Here is a 20121-nt window from a genome sequence, read left to right on the forward strand (position 1 = left end):
TAGAGCTTAACAATATGCTGACTTTTAGCAAGTGTGTGTTCCTATTGATGTCACATTGGGCTGGACCTTCAGAAACTGAAGGGTGAAGCTGAGAGTTTGTGTAATTGCTGTTGAAAGTGCTATAGAGGGAATGTGACAGAGAGGAAGCAAAACATTTACACTTTCCTTTAATTAGTGTTGTTATAGCACACACTTTTCCATTTCCTCAGGAGTAAGGAACAATACTACCTGTTAAACACAGAGTGTTTGTCAGCATATGTTCGTCTAGGAACAGTAAGGCAACCTATGGTTGTTATGACATAGCTGCCCATGAATCTGGAACACAATGTTCATCTACCACTGTTTAGGGCCAGTCATATTGTCAACCTCTCTCAAGACTGGTGAGTCACCATTCCATATCGGAGAGCAGTCCGTGATGTGAAAGATAGAAAATATTCTCTGTACTCCAGATGTGAGTATACAGTAGTTTTGGTTTCTTCACCATGAAATGACTTTTCAGTAATTGTCCATAAGTTAGAAGGTCCTTTGTGATTCATGCAGAGAGCTAATTTTCTGGAAAAAAATGTTGTGGATGTTAATGTTTTATGCCAGTGTTGAAGCAAAGTACCTTGGCTTCTGAAGAGACCTGGAAAGGAATTATGAAACACTCCTAGTGTAATTTGTAAATCGCTTGTTTTATAAAATTATATTATAAGGTCACAGTGTTTTATACAGAAGGTTCAAAACTATCTGACTTGCTTTGTTGTGCTATGTATTTTTCATTATCTTCAGCCTCCTGTTATCAGATATGTTACCAGTCTGCAGTATTGAGTTGTCCATAATTTTGAAGCAACTTCAGCAGATAAGGCATCATCAAAGGATTAAGTTTATAATTTACTCAGGTTCCCTAGATCATTTGAAACCCTTCAACAAATGCACAGGGCAGAGAAACATACAGTATTCACTACTGCTGTTAAATCATCAGGACAAGGAGGTTGTATTTTTCTGATTACCGGATCACATGGAGATGATGCAGTGGCCAAGGACTACTGTAGAGAGAGAATTCAAGATGTGCCATTTTCCTGTGAGCCACTGACTCTGTATTGAGATCACATATCAGTGTAAAGGAGCATGGCTAGAGGCGAGGGTCAAGAAGACGTAGACAGTAAAAGCTGTTGTTTCTCCTTTCCCTTCCCTTAGAGTCAGAACAGTGTCGCATTCAACTCTATAGGACAGTTCCCTGACACAGAGTACTGTTCTCCACTAGGGTGATCCACAAGTTTGTTGCCTGTGGTGTACACATTTCTGTGGACTCCATTTTAATGAAGTGCACTTCATGGGTAGCTGTCAATTTAACTGTATGTGTTACTTAACCATTTTTAGCTGTCAGTGAGTGTTTGATATGTACGACCTTTTTATGTATTGCCTAGACTTCACATGAATCTCTTAGATTTGAGGTTTTTTAAAGTATTGCCAAGTAGCTCAGTCATTTGTTTTTTGTTGTAATAATTTTTGCCTCTGTAGGTTATTCATATTTTGTGTGTTTTAATACACGACACAGTATAAAAGTGCCCTGTATTTCTGTGTAAATTATATAGGTGAGCCTTTGAAAGCCATAGTGATGTTCCTGATTATGGAGATCTTGATACATACTATTTCTAGAGACAGTGTGGAAAGTATTGGATTCAAAAGTTTGTTGTTGGTGTATTTACTGTTTTTATTTATTTATGCCATAGGGTCAAATGAAGTGGTCCAATAAAAATTAAGTTGGTTACTTAACCATTTTAAAATATTTTAATTTTTTTTATATGTGATTACCCTATAATTGAAAAGTTCAAAAAGTTTTTTAAGAGAATTTTACCTTTACTGAATAATGGCGGCGATTTTCGTTTGTAAGTGTGCGATGATGATTCAGTTTAGAGACGTTGGCAAAAATATGAATATCTCTGCACTGGGTTAAGTTACAACATTGTAATTGACATGATTGTTTTTAGAAAAGTGTCCTCTACAACATTGTCTATTACACAAAATATCCTAAATTCAAAAATAACTAGTCAAAATGACCTCCAAAGTTTGGTATCAAATTTTCAAAAATCCACTTTTTAGGCCCAAAAAGCTGGCCGCATGGCCGAGTGGTTCTAGGTGCTTCAGTCCACAACCGCGTGACCGCTACAGTCGCAGGTTCGAATCGTGCCTCGGGCATGGATGTGTGTGATGTCCTTAGGTTAAGAGCATTTAAACCATTTAGGCCCAAAAATAACAAACAAGGAGTGACTTATGAGAGTCTATTTTTTTTTCATGTAGTTATAGTACACTACTAGCCTCATATAGAGCAAGCACACATACAAATGTTTCCTTAATTTTTTATGAATTTTTGAAATTTGAAAATTCTCATTTTTTGTAAAGTTTAGGGTTAGTTATATCAGGTGGGATTGAATATAAAAATGATTTTTGCACAGTTTATATACCTATATGATAGCAAAGTACTGTAAAAATTTAAACATTGATATCTGACTGTGAACAGAGATAAGAATTTTTGAAAATGAGGAAATAATTCACATTACTCTACAACTGATCTTATGGCTGTTGCCTATTCATGTGTGATATTGGCGGGATATAATCAATTGTTATTGAAGTAAGGTACTGAGTTATATACAAAAAGTGGAAACATCACTGAAATTAACATTTATATTATTTTGACATAATTAAAATAAATATTTTAAATTAACATCCTTTGATATGTGACTGTTCTTAAACGTGGTGATGAATGTTAAGAACACTTTATTTCTTCAGACAGCTTCTGTGATATACAATAAAACCTCCCAGTTGCTGTGGTAAGTTTAAGCACTGAAAGTTTCCTTAAAACATTTTTCATTGGTATCCAAACTTTGTCACTAGAAGATTTGTTGAATGATGATCTTGGACCAGCAAGCTGCTAAAAATGCGCAAGAACATCATTGTTTCCCAAACTAATTCTTTCAACCTCTGCAAGTCACCACTGTCCACCATACACACGTCACTATGTCATTCAACGTTAAAGACAGAGATGTAATTTTACTGACACAATTATCCTCATAAATTTTGGTTTCTGATGTTATATAGCATCGAATTAAGTTTTCTGCAATGCCAAGGAATTTGTGAAAATGCCTCGTTCCTTTTGGTGCTATACAGCTTTCAAATCTGGTTTTCATATGCAGAACCACTTCTTTATTGATCAGAAAATAGGTCATGCCTTTAACATTATCCTTGCAAAAGACATACATGTCCTGTACTGTGAGAATTTGGTCTGTTGTTGGTCTGTTGTTGGTCTTTGTAGGCTGGCTTTATTTCACATCTTGTTGTACCGCCTACTCCATCACATGCATTTTTACCATGGCAAGATGCAAAAAAGTGTCATTTAGCCTCCAACCCAAAGTCTGCTTTGTGGTTGTACGGATTTGAAAATTTCTTTTTGTTCTTATACTGACTACCACTTCCATCTGAAAAGTATATCAGCTTCTTAACCTTGGGAGAATTTTCTTTAATGTAATTTATTACATACTTTTGAAACACATGTACAGCCAAAGTGTTGTGCTCCAAGTAGCCCCTTGGAATGCAAATTGCAGAACTGCAAGCTTCATCTTTCTCATTTTTAAAGAAGAGGATAAATTGATGCACTGTTGCCTGGTACCCTTGTATTGCATCCTGAATTACAAATCTAAAATTTTCTACAAAATCAGCTAGCACTAGGCATTCAGTTTCGTGAATTTTTGCTTTTTTGCCCTTCAAAAACTTACTTTGGATTTTAGAAACATCCAAAATACACCACTTAGGGTGGAGGTCACAGAATTTTGACCTTCCAATTTTCCTTTCAGGATGAGACTTTTTGAAAGCTACATAAAGTTCATTTAAATCTGACAGCACTAATTGTTTCTGCTTTGTTATTTTAACTTCATTTATAACAACTCTTTTGCTATCTTTGCAACCTGGGCACATTCTACTGTTTTAATCATCTTCAAAAAACTGCTGGATCTTTTTAATTGTTTCTTCACTCATACCTAATCCTTTCTTCTTTCCTAAAACTGGAAGAATACCTTGCTCTTATACTAATTTTTGGATTAGTTTAACCAAACGATGAGAAACATCGAATTCATGAACTATTTTTTTCTCTTGACCATGAGTCAGGGAGCAAATGTAAAATTTTAACTTTTTCCTCTTTAGATGCCATTGTTGTTGTTACTGAACATTTAATTTTTGATCTCTCTGTTAAGCTCAAATATTCAGTGTCAGATGATGCTGGTGATAGGTTTTCTTCTTCTTTAGACGTAATGTTGGTATCTGTATTGTTAAAACATGATTTCAAGTCTTATCTAATTTTGTCTGAAATTTGCTTTACCTTATTTTCAATAGCTGCTTTTCTTTTTCTGATACATAATTTTATTATTTTCAAAGCAGGAGATATGTCTAAGTTAGAACAAGCAAAATCCAATATGCCAACAGCTTCCTCATTAGGAATATAAATGTCATTAACAAGGTTACACGATTCTGGTTCTGGATTCTTAACAAATATTTTTAAGTAACAATTTGGGCACAAGGAATTTCCAGGAATCAAATTACATTTCACTTTGGAAGCTATTTCACTCTCTCATAACAAGGACTAATGTTAAAGTTTCAAGTTTTATTTCCCTCAAACCTTTAGTAATAGGCTTTTTATGAACTTTAAGTGGATCACAGCACTTTCTTTCAAAAATGTAGTTGTAGTTCAGAATATATTTCTTCTCGTGATACTCACACACTGATGTTACAGAAGAACTTACTCAAAATTTAAACAAAGTTTGTCTAACTTCATCTAAGTCATTGATATTTTCAAGTTTTTTGAAACTGAACCGTAAACTGTTTTGTGACACACTTCACTTTGCTATCTGTCCAACAGAGCACTGTTAATCCATGTTATTGCATTCCAGTTAATCTCTCAAAATTAATTACAAATTACACATAGAACAAAGCACATAACACATTCTACACTCTCGATGAAATATGTACATCCACTCTAGCAGAGGTTTGGGAACAGACCGACTACAACAATGCCACACGCAGCAATAATCTACCTATTGACAATAAACCTAAACGTAAATGGGCATTTTATTACCATAGAACAGAAGTGAAAGCTCCTATTGTTTAATATTGCATTATTAAAAATAAATAAACTAAATGAATATTGGGTGATAGTGTTAACTAAATATATGTCACAATTAAATTTTATTACATTGAAACAATAAACCATTTAAATAGTCAACAACCATAAGATCAGTCGTAGAGTAATGTGAATTATTTCCCCATTTTCAAAAATCCATATATCTGTTCAGTCAGATATCATTGTTGAAATTTTTACAGTACTTTGCCATCATATAGGTGTAAAAACTGTGCAAAAATTATATTTTTATATTCAGTCCCGCGTGAAATAACTAACCCCAAACTTTACAAAAAATTAAAATTTTCAAGTTTCAAAAATTCATAAAAAATTAAGGAAACATTTGTAAGTGTTCTTGCTCTATATGAGGCTATTAGTGTATGATATCAAACTATAGGAAAAAAATACTCTCATAAATCACTCCTTGTATGTTATTTTTGGGCCTAAAAAGTGGATTTTTGAAAATTTGGATAAACTTTGGAGGTAATTTTTGAATTAAGGGTATTTTGTGTAATAGACAGTGTCGTAGAGGACACTTTTCTAAAAACAATCATGTCAATTGCAATGTTGTAACTTAACCCAGTGCACTGACAGTCATAGTTTTGCTAACGTCTCTAAACTGAAACATCATCGCGCGCTTACAAATGAAAATGGCCACCATTCAGTAAAGATGAAAGGTAAAAATTTTTAAAAACTATTTTGAACTTTTCAATTGTAGGGTAATCACATATAAAAAATTAAAATATTTAAAAATGGTCATGCAACCATTACTGGACCACTTCTTGTGGATTGACTCCACAGCTTCCCTGTATATGCCCTGTTGTACATAAAATACCCTTCCGTAATTGATCAGTCTTTCGGCTTATGGTAAGTAATGCCGTTCTTATGTTAACCCTCATAATTGTTGAATTCACATGTATCGTAGTTTATTGCACTAGAAAGTGTAACCGTTGTTCTGTGATTTTTTTTTTTTTGTCTGCAAATTACTGGAAGCTTATGTAACAGAAAATCCTATTAAAACAATTTTTTATTACACCTGTGTTTAAATGTAACTGGGTGTGGGCTAAATAAAATTCTTCTTAAGAAGTAATTGAAAATGGTGGGCTGTAGTTTCAACTTGTTCCTGACTTGCAGCATATTTTCTTCAGAAGATTTCTTTTTTCTTTTTCTACTCAGGAATGTTACAAAGAATCTCAAGAAGTTCATTGATTCCAAACGAATGCCACAGGGTGATAAGCAGTCAATGAGGGACCTATCACAGATGATAAAGAAGATGCCACAATACCAGAAAGAGTTAAGCAAGTACTCAACACATCTTCACTTGGCTGAAGACTGTATGAAAGCTTATCAAGGCTATGTAGACAAACTGTGCAAAGTAGAACAGGTCAGTGAAAATATGACACAAGATGTTTTCTGTCTATACTGCAATTTGAAGTCCAAGCTATACATTTAGATTAAATACCAATTTAAATTTCCAGACTTACTTTTGTGTTTTGAATATTACCTCTGAGAGGTGCTGCATGTAGTTTTTCATCCAGAGGAAGAAACATTTGAGTACAGTTATATCATAGATACCATAATTGGTTTAGAACAGTCACGGGTATTGTATGCTGTCTACATATTTCTTACTACTAATATTCGTAAGTGCTTAATTATTTGTGCAATTTAAAGATGTTTACTTACATTGTTCATCATTAGTCACATACAGCTATAATGTTACTTCCCATACACAGTTACATTGTGAATCTAGCACATAGTTTCAGTGATACAACAAAGATCAGATAAGGTGGTGAAAAATTGCTTCTAAATGTGAATGGATTTCACTAAAGACCAATGAGATGACAATTTGAAGTGCAAGGAGAAATACATTAATTAAAAAAAATCAGAGATTTCTTAACTATGGAAGCCATAAATGAATCCACAAGGAAAATGGAAACCTGCCTGCATGGCAGAGGTCAGCAGCGCATGCTTGTGCGGTGGTGGGGTAAGGTGGTTCAAGTCATGGTGGTGGAAAAAATTTTCATTGCCAGTATTTGGTTGGCAAAGGGAGGAGAAGTGGTGGCGTAAAGTTCCTGATCACGAGACTTTGCGCCCATGGCCTGGTTTAAATACCAAACCTCTCCACAGTGTGTCATGAAGTGAGGGCATGTGACACGGTTGATGGTGATTCATCTGTCGGATTCATGGAAATCAGAATCCAGGATCTAGCAGTGGAGGAAACTGCAGCAAAACTTTTCAGGTCATTTAATGAGACTTCTGCAGAACTAGAAACAGTAGTGTAATGAATTTGCTACATCTAGAATTACTAAAATCTGACAATATAGAACAAATTTAAAGAATGAAAGTGATTGTACTATATATTCTAAGAGTATCTGATTTTAAGTTCTCCAGCATGATAGATTTTATATCAGATGGCTCAAAATAGGTTTCTGGTGGGAAAGAATAAATTGTTTTATGGTGTGCTGGTATACTAAAGAGTAAATAGAACAATTTGATTAATACCTCATGTTAGAGACATATTTATGAAAACTGAAGGCTTGCCCAGTTGAACATAGGCAATGTACTATACTACAAGACACGGCATGGGATGGAAATTGAAGGCATCAGTGAACGTATAGTAATTAGAATGACAAACAAGGAACTTTCTCTGTAGGCAATTGTCAAAACTTAAAATAGGCTCACAAATTTGTACTGTTTGTCAGATTCCTGACAGTGAAAAGTTTATTTAGAAAACACTAACATACAGTTGATAAGAAATAACAATTTTCTTGTCAGAGCCACAGAAACCAAGTTATATGTGCCTAGCTTTTTTATACGTTGGTAATGAACAATATTGAGTTCAATTATTAAAATTAAGGGTGTTTTGAAACATGAAATACAGATTAAATCATGACTTACAGACTCCAAATAAGGCTATATACTTGTAACATGGGGGGAGGAGGGGGAGTAGTATGTCTTGCAGTAAATAAAGAAAAAGTGATGCTGGTCCTACTGAAACATTGATTTCTGGTATGTTGTAGAATGACTGTGATGGTAATATTTAGTAGGTTTTAGAATGACCATGTTGGTATTATTTCTTTTGATATTGATAAGGTCAGTGTGATGGAGTAAATTCGTCTAAGACTTGTTTTTTTGATAGAGGGTTATTGCACAACGTAAAAGAGGAGAAACAAAACATGAATATGTAGAGTTACTCATACTTGTGTTTTGCTTTATATATACAGTAGCAATAGCAGAAGCAACCACCACCACAATAGACCATTAGCTGCTGAACTGTTAAGGAATGCAAGAGATAAAGTTAAAGGAATATTTAAGTAATTTTATGCAATCTACATACAAATTTGAATGCTACCAGTCAAACCAGTTACATAAACTGCTTAGAAAGAACTACAACACCTGCATATCAGTGGATGTATTTGGGTTTAGATACAAGGGGAACAGAGAATGGTGGAATAGGCCTTATGAAAACTTTTAAAAAATCTGCAAAATAAAATCAAGCAACCAAAATAAAGGTAATCTCTTCAAAAGTGAACAGTTGTGAATTAAAAATGTACTTCTGGGTAACATTCAGTACAGTGTTGCTTTGTCTTGTGCATTTAACATGCTTAGATCCTCTTTAGAATGCTGTCCACAGGGTGGTGTTAGAGCCTGCCCAATCTTTGATGGCAGCCATCCCGAGGTCATCCAGTGTGTGGGTGTGAGAAGGGTTCCTGCAGTAACATACTACAAGCTTCAACCAGCCTTAGCAGGATCCATGTCAGCAGATACCACATACACTCCATTTGTTTCTTTCCTACCTCCTTGAGGAAGGTGTGGTAGATGTGAGAGTTGTATGCTAATATTGAAAGATGAATTTGTTGCTGAAGTCTTCACTGTTTGCCTTTATAATAGGTTGCAGGGTCCTTCCACAGTACTGCATAGCCCTTAAATACAGTCAATAGCAATGATAAACAGCTAGCATCTGTATGTGATACTGGCCCAAAACATGACTTTACCATGCCCTTGCTGAACTGTTTGACTGTATGCCTAAGGTGTTCATTGGTTCATGGTTCATTGGTTCATGGCTCCCTGTAGAATCTTCTGTGCCATTCAGCCATTAGATAAATCCTACACTCTTCACTGAGGAGAACCTGATGTCTCTGAGCTAGGTTGCATTCAAGGGGCTTCCTTGCCCATCTTCTTCATGCCCGTGGTTCTGGTGGATTTTTACTGTTGTTCTTATTGGATACTTGGGGACCAAATTGATAGTGTTGAGATGGTTTCATACTATGTTGGGAAACACAGCCTTTCCAGTTCCCTTCAAAAAGACCGCACACAGTTTTGTTGCATTCTCTTCAGAGTACTATCTCTTAGGTAGTGAACAACAGATGTTGACAATGTGTGGCTACTGTAAGGCAACTCTTCAGTGTTTTGTGTCTCATGGCAGTGGTTGAGTGTTCAAATGGTTTTGCTAAAGTATTCACACACAACGTGACCCTTCTTGTCATGAAGTAACAATAGGTGCACAATTTAAGCTTGAGATGAACTGTTGAGAAATTTTAATAGACTGGACAATGTCCACATGCCACAATTTCCTGTTAATCATAAGAAACTCAGTGCATTCTACTGAAGTGCACTAAGCATGCATGTTTACTTTTACTTTCATTACACAGGTGGCAGTACCTAGTTATTTACTGTGCTCAAGAGGAAGGGCATTGAGAAATTAATTCTAATTAAAAATCTAGGCAACATTTTAGATAAATGATAGGCTTTTGCTAAAATAGACTGAGAATTTGAAATATGAACAGAATTGTTAGAGAGATTATTTTAAGTTTTTTAAAACTATATGAAAACTGGAACATGTTATTGGAAAGAAATTGGAATAAAAAGTACTAGGCAAACCACCTAAATTAGTGAACTTATTTGTAGAAAAGTGAATAGAAATAATTTAAATAAAGCACCAAAGAAAAATGTATTTTAACATATCCTAAAAGCAAGGTGAGTTATATGTGAAAGGTTTAGCTGATGGACCAAGTGCCATTAAACTAAATTTTCTTTGCAAATTAATTAAAAATGTGCTATGTAATCGCCATCATAACATATAAGGTATCATTTTATCGCATGGGTTTTCTTTTTTACTTAAATATTTTTATCCAAAAGCAAAAAATGAACAATTCCCCAAGAGCGCTGGTCGTCTTATGATTTTCACAGAAAAGCAGAATATGGAATTTTCTTTAATGAGAAGGTAAAATATTGACACAGTAACTAATTTTTCTGCTGCTAAAGTTGTCAGTTTGTTGTGAGGGATGTAAATTTCTCTTCTAGTAAACAGTGGAATTAAACTTGATTCATGTTATGTCTTATGGTGAAAGTGAGAGTAGAGTATGAAGGACTGCCTTTCTTATGAAAAAGTTGGACTATAAAAACAACCATAAGGAAGTAGTATAGATGATAAACTTTGTTAATGTCCAAAGCAAAATCGATTGTGGGTTTTCTTGACAAAGGTCATATGGTAAATTCTCCACTTCGCTGTGAACTGAAAGAATAGAAGTGTCATCCAAACACTTCAAACATTTATTTACTTGGGATAACATATACATAAAACCATTCCCAAAAATATTTAGCCTCTTTTTACTTTATCCTTTGTGTCACGTTTTCTTTCTCAGTTCTAGATGACATCAAAAACTATTTCTCCTTCAGCATAGCTGAATTGTTCACCATTGAAACAATTTTCATTAAAGACTTTTTCATCTCTTTATGCTCTTAATTATGCACAATGTAGGCCTTATATTTTTTCATATGTTGTAAAACCTAAATGACCTGTTGTTCTTTTTCATATGAGTGCTCTCCCACAACAGAGAACAAAATCTGAAAGAAAAAGTCCTCGTGCAACATTTGCGATATGAGCCAAATACAAAGCTAATAATAAAATAAAGATTAAGATAACACAAAATCCATTACTATAACACAAGTGAACACAACGAAAATTGGTTTAACTTCCAATGTTAGCAGATGACATTGCATTCCACTGCTTCTGCACAGGCACAGTTTTCAGAAAACTTGGTATTTCAGACCTTTATACTCAGCACAATAAATTTATCACTGACGTCACTGACCACCTTGTGACACTGATGGTGGCTGATTTACATGCTAGCAGTGTATTGCACACTCACTGTGAATAAGCTGATTTCCATTAGAAAGTCCTTGAGCAAAACACTCATTTATTAGAATTCTGAATGTGTAACGGATGCTTGCATACATTTTAGAGCATCAGATTTCATTAAAATAGAACATAATAGGTATATTTCTTGCAGAAAGATATGATAAAATTTTTGTATATTGGCTGTTTGGAAGCAGTCTATGGAGCTCTTTAAAGAGCTCGATAGTGGCTTATTTCAAACTATTTGGCAGCATACATGGCAGAGCAGTACAATGAACTTTTAGAAAGAGAGCTGTAGTCAATGCTGTAAAATGTACATTTGCTTTAGTAACTGCAAACACACTCTGGCATGTCCAGCAAGTGCTATTATAGAAATTTGGTACTTGTATTGCATTTGGTCACCTTTTCCTCCATGAATATCCTCAAGGTCTCCAGACCTTACACATTGTGGATTTGGCTGAGAGATTGCCTGATGCCACAGTTATACAAAGGTTTATTGATGTTGACAATTAAAGTATTCATTGTCAGAGATATGTAAAATCCTCATCAGCACCATTCATTTATTCCTCATCTGTTGGCTGTTCTCTGGATTAATAGCAGTCCCACTGAATACATATAGTTTTGCTGTGAACTTTACTAGGTCACTTTTCTAGCATTCAGCTATTTAATTATTAAAAAGAATGTTTTGTATATTTTTGCAGTTATTTGAAAGCTGCTTTATCTATTACCAGTAAATTTTAAGTTGATTTTTCATTTTTGTGTTAAGTTTTTCAGTCATATTGTTAGAGTAAGAAAGAAATTTGTCAAGATATTGTGTCAAAATAGGAAAATCTTAAATTAGAAGCAATAGATATGAATATGTGATAGTGATTTTCTAGGGGAGAAATACCAGTGACAAGTTATGTAGGAAAATGGTGAGGGGAGAGTACTATCTAACATAGATATTTAATTAGAATATATAAGTTATTTTTGCATCAGGCTTAAGTAGCTGTGATTTTAAATAGTGTTTTCCATGCTACCAGTAAATATTTTAGATTGCTTACTCTTGATTACTTTAATGACGAACAATACATTTACAGGATCTTGCAATGGGCACTGATGCAGAAGGAGAGAGGATAAAAGATCACATGCGAAATATAGTGCCTGTGCTTCTTGATCAAGGTGTGACGAATTATGATAAAATGCGTATTATTCTGCTTTATATAATATCAAAGAATGGCATAAGTGAAGAGAACCTTAACAAACTTGTCCAACATGCTCAAATTAATCCATCTGAAAAGCAGACCATTATTAATATGGCCAACTTGGGTGTTAATGTTGTTGTTGATGTAAGTAAAAAAGAACATTTTGAGTATTTTATTTAAAGATACAATACCAGTGAAACTTGCTTAGCATCCTTGAAGCATCTATTCAGAGGGAAGCAAAGTGATGCACTTTTTGCACGAGTGCATGCGTTCTTCTGCTTGTGCACTACATTGTATGTTGTTTGCTGTCCAGAATTAGAGAGAGATTGAATTTTTTGTATTGTAAATTTTGCATTTTTAGTAGGTACAATGGTTCAATATAGCAAAAGAATTCAGTATTGTCATCTCTTAACACAATAGTTTAAAAATGGACGCATATTTATCAGTGACAGGAAATTTGTTTGTTCCATGTGAAAGATCTGTTTTAAGCTTAACAGTATTTTTAATTGTACAGGAACCCCCCAACCTCTGGGAGCATGCTTCCCATAGTTTGAGAACACTGTATTTTTACTATTGACAATCTGCCTGGTGCTAGAAGACTGTGACTGTTAATGTTCAGATCAGATGCATTTTTTACCGGAAAGATGCAGATAACCAAAATTTACTTCTGTTACGTATAACCGTAGCATAATACACACATAAGGTACTGTAGTCGGACATTAATCTTCGCGGTCTAAGGTGCTGCAGTCGTGGACTGTGCGGCTGATCCCGGCAGAGGTTAGAGTCCTCCCTCGGGCATGGGTGTGTGTGTTTGTCCTTAGGATAATCTAGGTTAAGTAGTGTGTAAGCTTAAGGACTGATGACTTTAGCAGTTAAGTCCCATAAGATTTCACACACACATTAATCTTCGAAAACAATGTTTCCGTTGATCAGCCATAACAGTAGATTTAATACACATTCATGGTCATTAGTCAGCTGAGCTATTGTGGCAAGAAGTTAACCATGATAGTTGCAGCCTGTGGGCTCCAATTTGCATTTAGTATGTTATAAAAGGATTCTTAAGACACATTCAGTTGGCCTTGTTTTGTGGTGGTGCTGACTGTAGTGATGGTGGGTTGGGGGAGGCTTAAAATTACATTTGATACTTTTTTCTGTTGCTTCTAAAGAAGGTACATGTTGCTAACAAATGATATATTATGGAGAAACCCCCCTCTTTTTAATGAAAGCAAGAGGTACACACTGAATTTAGGATTTTTGAATTACCTGCGGGTTTCCATCACCATATGGCCAACCAACCATAATTTAAAACCATTAAGATTTATCAGATGCGAGTAGTTCCAGGTCTTATTGTGATTATGATATAATTAATGTTCTCAAGATATGTATCAATTTTTTATTGATTTAATTTTCCGATCTTGTGTAGGGGACACGCAAGAAATTCTACCAGGTTCCCCGGAAAGAACGTATTACTGAACAAACATACCAAATGTCACGTTGGACACCAGTCATCAAGGACATAATGGAAGAATGTATTGAAGATAAATTGGATCCAAAACATTTTCCATTTTTGGCAGGAAGAGCTGCTCCATCTGGCTACCATCCACCAACAAGGTATTCTCTCTCTCCCTCTCCCCCCCTCTCCCCCCCTCTCCCCCCCCCCCCCCTCTCATGTGTGTGGGGGAGGGTCCAAATGTGATAACTGTTAAAATGTCTTTTTTCTTTCAGTGCAAGGTATGGCCATTGGCATAAAGATAAAGGTCAACAAGCTGTAAAGAATGTTCCTCGTCTAATTGTCTTCATTGTTGGTGGTGTGTGCTTCTCAGAAATACGCTGTGCTTATGAAGTAACCAACACTGTAAAGAACTGGGAAGTCATTATTGGTATGTTGTTCTGAATTATTTTTGTAGTTGTACTTCATCATATTTAATGTAAAAACAAGTTACATTTTAATGTGGGTTATATTATAATAGGAGTAGGGAATTTGAATTTGGTTGAATGTCAATCTCTTATTTGTAAAGAATGTAACAATATTATGAAAAGGATAGTTGCTACTCATTATATAGCGGAGGTGCCGAGTTGCAGGTAGGCACAACACACACACACACACACACACACACACACACACACACACACACACACACACACACACACACACACACACAAAACTGTATTTTGTGGCTGCTGAGGCACACCAGCAGCCAGAGACTGCAGTCGCGCATGCATGCGAGAGAGATCTCCGACAAGGCCATGTTGGCTGAAAGCTCATTTTTTGAGAGTCTTTTTGTTGTGTCTATCTGCATCTCAGTATCCCGCTATATGGTGAGTAGCAACTACCCTTTTCATAATACTGTTACGTTCCATCCTGGATTTTCCATTGTCTTAGTTGTGAAGATTTTACTTTGTTTGGTTTCTGTTGCTGGAATGTGTATACAACACAGTTGGCAAATGCTTTCAGTTTAATTACACTGGTGTCCAAAATGAAAGCAACAAACGAAAATTTTCGTTGTGTTCATCTGGCTGTGAAACAGTATACACAGTTGATAGTAAAGTAGAAATAATGCGAAGAATAAAGAACATATGCAACATACATAACGGTAGACAAAAATATTATTCTTTTTTCCAACTTAACGGATTAGCCCACCTATTCCAACAACTGGTTAATGTGCTAAGTACGGAGCAGCAATAATACAGGCCTGACAATGATGGGGCATGTTTTGAATTATGTCATCAATCTCACGTTGAGACAATAAAGCCCATTCTTCCTGCAGATCTGCCCGCAAGTCGTGGAGAGTGGTTTGTGGATGCTGATGTGGTGCAGCCTGTCGCCCTAGTGCAGCCCAGACATGTTCCTTTGGGATTCAAATCGGGAGAGTGAGCACACCACACCATGCATGAAATATCGTCTGTTTGCAAGGAAACATCAGCTACTCGTGCTCTGAGATTGAGCATTATCATCCATCAATAAGAAGACTGGGTCCACAGAGCTTTGCAAAAACCACACGAGATCCCAGGATCTCTTCACGATACCTGACAGCAGTTAAATCTTGCCAATTAACTCGTACAATTTCATGAAGAGATGTTCTAGTGATCACCATAATTCCTGCCCACACCATTAAGGATCCTCCTCAATATCAGTCTCTTTCCATAATGTTTGGGTCACAAAATCGTATTCCACATTCCCTCCTGATGCGAATCCATTGAGAATCATTCTCCAGACCAAATCGATTCTCATCAGTGTGAAAAGAACATTGGTCCACTGTTGGACCATCTAGGTGGCATGTTGACGACTCTACTCTAGACATTCCCTTCCGTGAAGACGCATCAGAGGTACACGTACAACAGGTTTTTGGCAATAAAGGCCACTCTGCCAAAGCCTTCTGTACACCATTTCCTTCAATACAACACGTCCAGTGGATGCTGTCAGGTCAGATGCCAGTTGCTGTGCAGTGCTAAGGTGGTACCATTGTGCACTTACAGCCAAATAACAGCCCCCTCTTCCTGATTGTCATACGTGGGCAGCCCTGTTCTGATCTTTGGGATACAGTTTTGGTCTCTATAAACAGTTGGCACATCAGAGAAACAACAGAATGATCCACATCAAGCCATTAAGCCATATCAGTTTGCAACTGTCCTGCTTCCATTCTTCCTATGGCCCACCACTGCAGAGAGTCTTTCAGGCATCTCCTCTGTGCCATACTGCACCATCCGTGACTGTGTACACAGCAATTGATGATGTAGGACTACGCAGCAAACATTACTCCTGTGGCTAGGTGACCTGATGTCATCGTTGTCTATTGACCGGATGACATCTTCCGTGCAGAACATGATTGTACGGACATCTGTTGACAGTTCATATGATTATATCCTATATCAGACACAGGACAGGGAAACAGCAATTTGTTGCTTTAATTTTGCACACCAGTGTAGTTAGCTAACTGTGCTGTAGTCAAAGTGATACTAGATTATGGTGGACTTCTCATTTATAAACAAGCTGTTATATTATGAAATAATTGAAACTTCCAGATCTTTTGCGTTGTGTGCATTACTACCTTTATCTTTTTCATCTGTGTCAAGTTGCTATTAATTTGTTGTTTCTTTTTCCCCCTGTAGGCTCTTCTCACATTATGACGCCAGAGGACTTCCTCAGTAATCTTACGAATTTGAGCTAATCTGTTAGCACAGTATATCTAGCCTGCCCAAAAAGGTTAGCATGTGTGTTTGTAAGTTCACTTTCATTTTTGAGAAAGCACACTTTTTATCTTAATGAAAATTCAGTGATTGTTTAAATAATAGATTAAAATAAAAAAAGTTTAAAAGCTTCAAAAAGATCTTGAACAACAGTTGATGCAAAACCATCCAGAGAAATCAAAGTTAAACATTAGTAGTAAATGTAGTGTCCATATTATAATTTTTCTAAATTTTAGTAATGCATGAAGAATTCATATTGGTACTTGTTCCTTGCTGTGTTGAAGGAGGTCATAAATATATTGCTAGTGTAGAGCAATATTAATACCACAAGGAAATATCAGTTTTTCTGAGAGCTTTTTGTAGTTTGATAAAAATATCAAAGTAAAACCATGACATCAGAAATTTATGTATCGGTGCCACCTTTGACAGAAATGACTACATTGGACTTGGTCGTAGTTGTGTGAAGATATTTTCATTGTGATTGTCACTATTTCATTAAAATCAATTTTGCTGACAAAATTCAGTGATGTGACTTTTTAGGCCTGAAAGCACATTCGTCATATGTAGAAATTTTGAAATGTCGTTAAAGAAATTATGCTTTCATATGCTTACAAAAAATAAGTTTTGTGAAATGAAGCAGAAGGCGTATGCAGTTTGTAACGTGTCAACTTGAAATACATAGCTTCATCCACAATCTCTTAAAGAAAAAAACTTCTTAAGACAGGACTGTTGATACAGGTTGACAAGTAATGAACTATATGAAATAAAATAGTCATAACTTCTGAATAGTTTGTGTTAGGACATTCAAACTTAAGTTAGCTGCAGGGTATGATAGGACTTAGTATGTTGCTTTAGTGACGAAGCCCACTTTCGTTTGGATTGGTTTGTCACTAAGCAAAATTGGGGGACTGAGACTGCGCATTTCGCGATCGAGAAGTCTCTTCACCCACAATGGGTAACAGTGTGGTGTGCAATGTCCAGTTGCAGAATAATAAGTGGGATATTCCTTGATGGCACGGTGACTACAAAATGGTATGTGAAGATTTTGGAAGATGATTTTATACCCATTATCCAAAGTGACACTGATTTCTACAAGATGTGGTTTGTGCAAAACAGCAGATCTTGTCTGCACTCGTCAACATTTATTTTGGGAACTGGCGCTGATAACCTCGTTGTTGTGCGCCCTAAAACATTAATCATAATCATCATCATCATCATCATCATCATCATCATCATCATCATCATCGTGTAAAACAGCGCTCAACCCCCATCGAACTAGGAGAGTTTTGATGTCCTGGAGGAGCACTTTGAGGACTGCATTCTGGCTCTGGGTACACAGAGGCCACTGGCATGGGCCTTGATTGGGTGCCATATTCTCCGTATCTGAACATGTGCAACTCCTTTTTGTGGGGCTATATTAATGATAAGGTGTACAGCAGTAATGACAAAACCATTGTTGAGCTGAAAATAGGCATTCAGGAGGTCAACAGCATTGATCTTCTGACACTTCAGCGTATCATGCAGAATTTTACTAGTCGTCTGCGCCACATTATTCCCAGTGATGGCAGGCATATCGAACATGTCATAACCTACATGTGAATATCTCGAGTGACGTTTACATGTTGAGTAAAGTGTGTGCACGCTTAGTGTGTAATTGATTCCCCCCCCCCCCCCTGTTTCCCCCATATAGTTCAATAATTGTCACCCTGTAGAAATAGAGCTCAGCATCTAACTGTGTGTATATGAGAGAGAGAGAGAGAGAGAGAGAGAGAGAGAGAGCTAGCTAGCCAGCTGATGTCTACTGTCAATTATCTTTTGGAATTTTTTCTTGTACGTACAAAATTTTGAAATCGGCAATGAAAAGGCTAGTTCGCACACTGACACTAGGTTTCACTAAGTTTTGAAACAGCACTACTGGCCACTGTGCATGCACAGCATGAGGTTGCACAATTCACTGGCAAAACTAAAATGTAGAGTCGAATACAAAACCCCACTTAAAACACGAAAACATGATCTGTAATTTAAAGTCTGACAATTCTTCATGCACTACAGGATCATTTACTCTATTAAGAAGAAATGTTAACTCTCCTGGTGACATTTTCTGACAGGTACAATAATTTCTTGGGTCTTACACAATAACTTCTTTCAGAAAGGTTTCTGAGCTGTTGGCCCCCCCCCCCCCTTTTTTTTTTTTTAAGTCATATAACAAATGTCCAGTTTGGAGATTGCTCTTGTTCAGAATATTGTCTGCCACATTAGTTACAAATTCATGCACAGGAATGCTAAGTGTAACGAATATGATGGTTGGTGGATGCTTTATAAAATGTAGTCTCTCAGCAAACTTTAATTTGATCGATTGGCGACTCCATGGAGTGCTGTGTGCACGACGACCATTTATGTTAAATTAAAAGGAAGGTCAGCGTTGACTGTAATATTGAAGGTTAATTGATAGCAAAATCGATTTTCAATCGCATAGTGATCATCTTCAGTGCTGTGGTGTACAAATTAAACTCGTAGGCACTGGTATCAAGTTATTATCAGTAGCCAAAACTGAGAAATGATCGTTTTTGTGTTTGCATTGGAAGGATTTTGGTATATCTGCTGAGTGGAATGTCTTTGGTTGGCATGGAAAACCAATTTCCAGTGGAATTGGAGGGCCAGCTAGAAGATTGGTTGTTTTTGCTAGTTTGCAGTGGCCTTGTTGTCATAGTTTCTTTGATGCGTCAGTGTATATAGTTTAAAGAATTCTCTTTCAGGATATAGCAAGATAAAAATGATTAAAAAAGTATAGTTTAGATATGAGCCCCCAAAATTTTGCACCTAAATTTGCAGGTGCATATACATGTTGTATGGGCTAGTGGTGTACAGAAACAAATGCTTTTAAATGAAAGATCCTGACATTTTATGTTGATGGATAAATCCAGGCATCCAGGAGTTTCAGAACCTGGTTCATGAAACACATGAATGCCCTAAAGAATACCTGCTCATACTTCTTCACAGAACTATTAATGGGATGAGAACTACAATCTAACAACTGTTGAAACAGATCCACAAAAATTTATAACATGGTAATAGTGTTTACTTAATGTTAAAAGAAAGCTGCTATTTACAAAAGGCATTAGCAGAAGGCAAAAATTAATAAATAAAAGCCCAGAAAACTGCAATAACATTATTACCTAAATGTAACTAATTTAAACATTATGTAATAGTGACATTCAAGAGACCTGGAACTTGAAGGCAGATATAATCATGCAAAGAAATTGTGCTCTAATGCTGTTTACACTATGGTTAATTTGTGAACAGGTGCCGGCCGCTGTGGTCGAGTGGTTCTAGGCGCTTCAGTCCGGAACCACGCGGCTGCTACGGTCGCAGGTTCGAATTCTGCCTGGGGCATGGATGTGTGTGATGTCCTTAGGTTAGTTAGGTTTAGGTAGTTCTAAGTCTAGGGTATTGATGACCTC

At 36.2% G+C, this 20121-nt stretch overlaps 1 protein-coding gene across 3 annotated transcripts in view; it reads left to right on the forward strand.

Annotated features, from left to right (window-relative positions):
- LOC126183622 (protein ROP) overlaps positions 1 to 20121 on the forward strand; it is a 100314-nt gene that overhangs the window by 75687 nt on the left and 4506 nt on the right. For 2 of the 3 annotated variants that reach the window (XM_049925740.1, XM_049925741.1), the window contains exons 8-12: positions 6326 to 6533; positions 12368 to 12616; positions 13896 to 14083; positions 14198 to 14352; positions 16583 to 16676. In XM_049925740.1, coding sequence (XP_049781697.1) covers positions 6326 to 6533; positions 12368 to 12616; positions 13896 to 14083; positions 14198 to 14352; positions 16583 to 16641 — 859 coding nt within the window. In that variant the 3' untranslated portion in view covers positions 16642 to 16676. Of the gene's footprint in view, positions 1 to 6325; positions 6534 to 12367; positions 12617 to 13895; positions 14084 to 14197; positions 14353 to 16582; positions 16693 to 20121 lie in introns of all 3 variants that reach the window. The other variant, XR_007536778.1, reaches the window with a different exon arrangement.

The sequence above is a fragment of the Schistocerca cancellata genome, chromosome 4 (genome assembly GCF_023864275.1).
Source record: "Schistocerca cancellata isolate TAMUIC-IGC-003103 chromosome 4, iqSchCanc2.1, whole genome shotgun sequence".
NCBI lineage: Eukaryota > Metazoa > Arthropoda > Insecta > Orthoptera > Acrididae > Schistocerca > Schistocerca cancellata.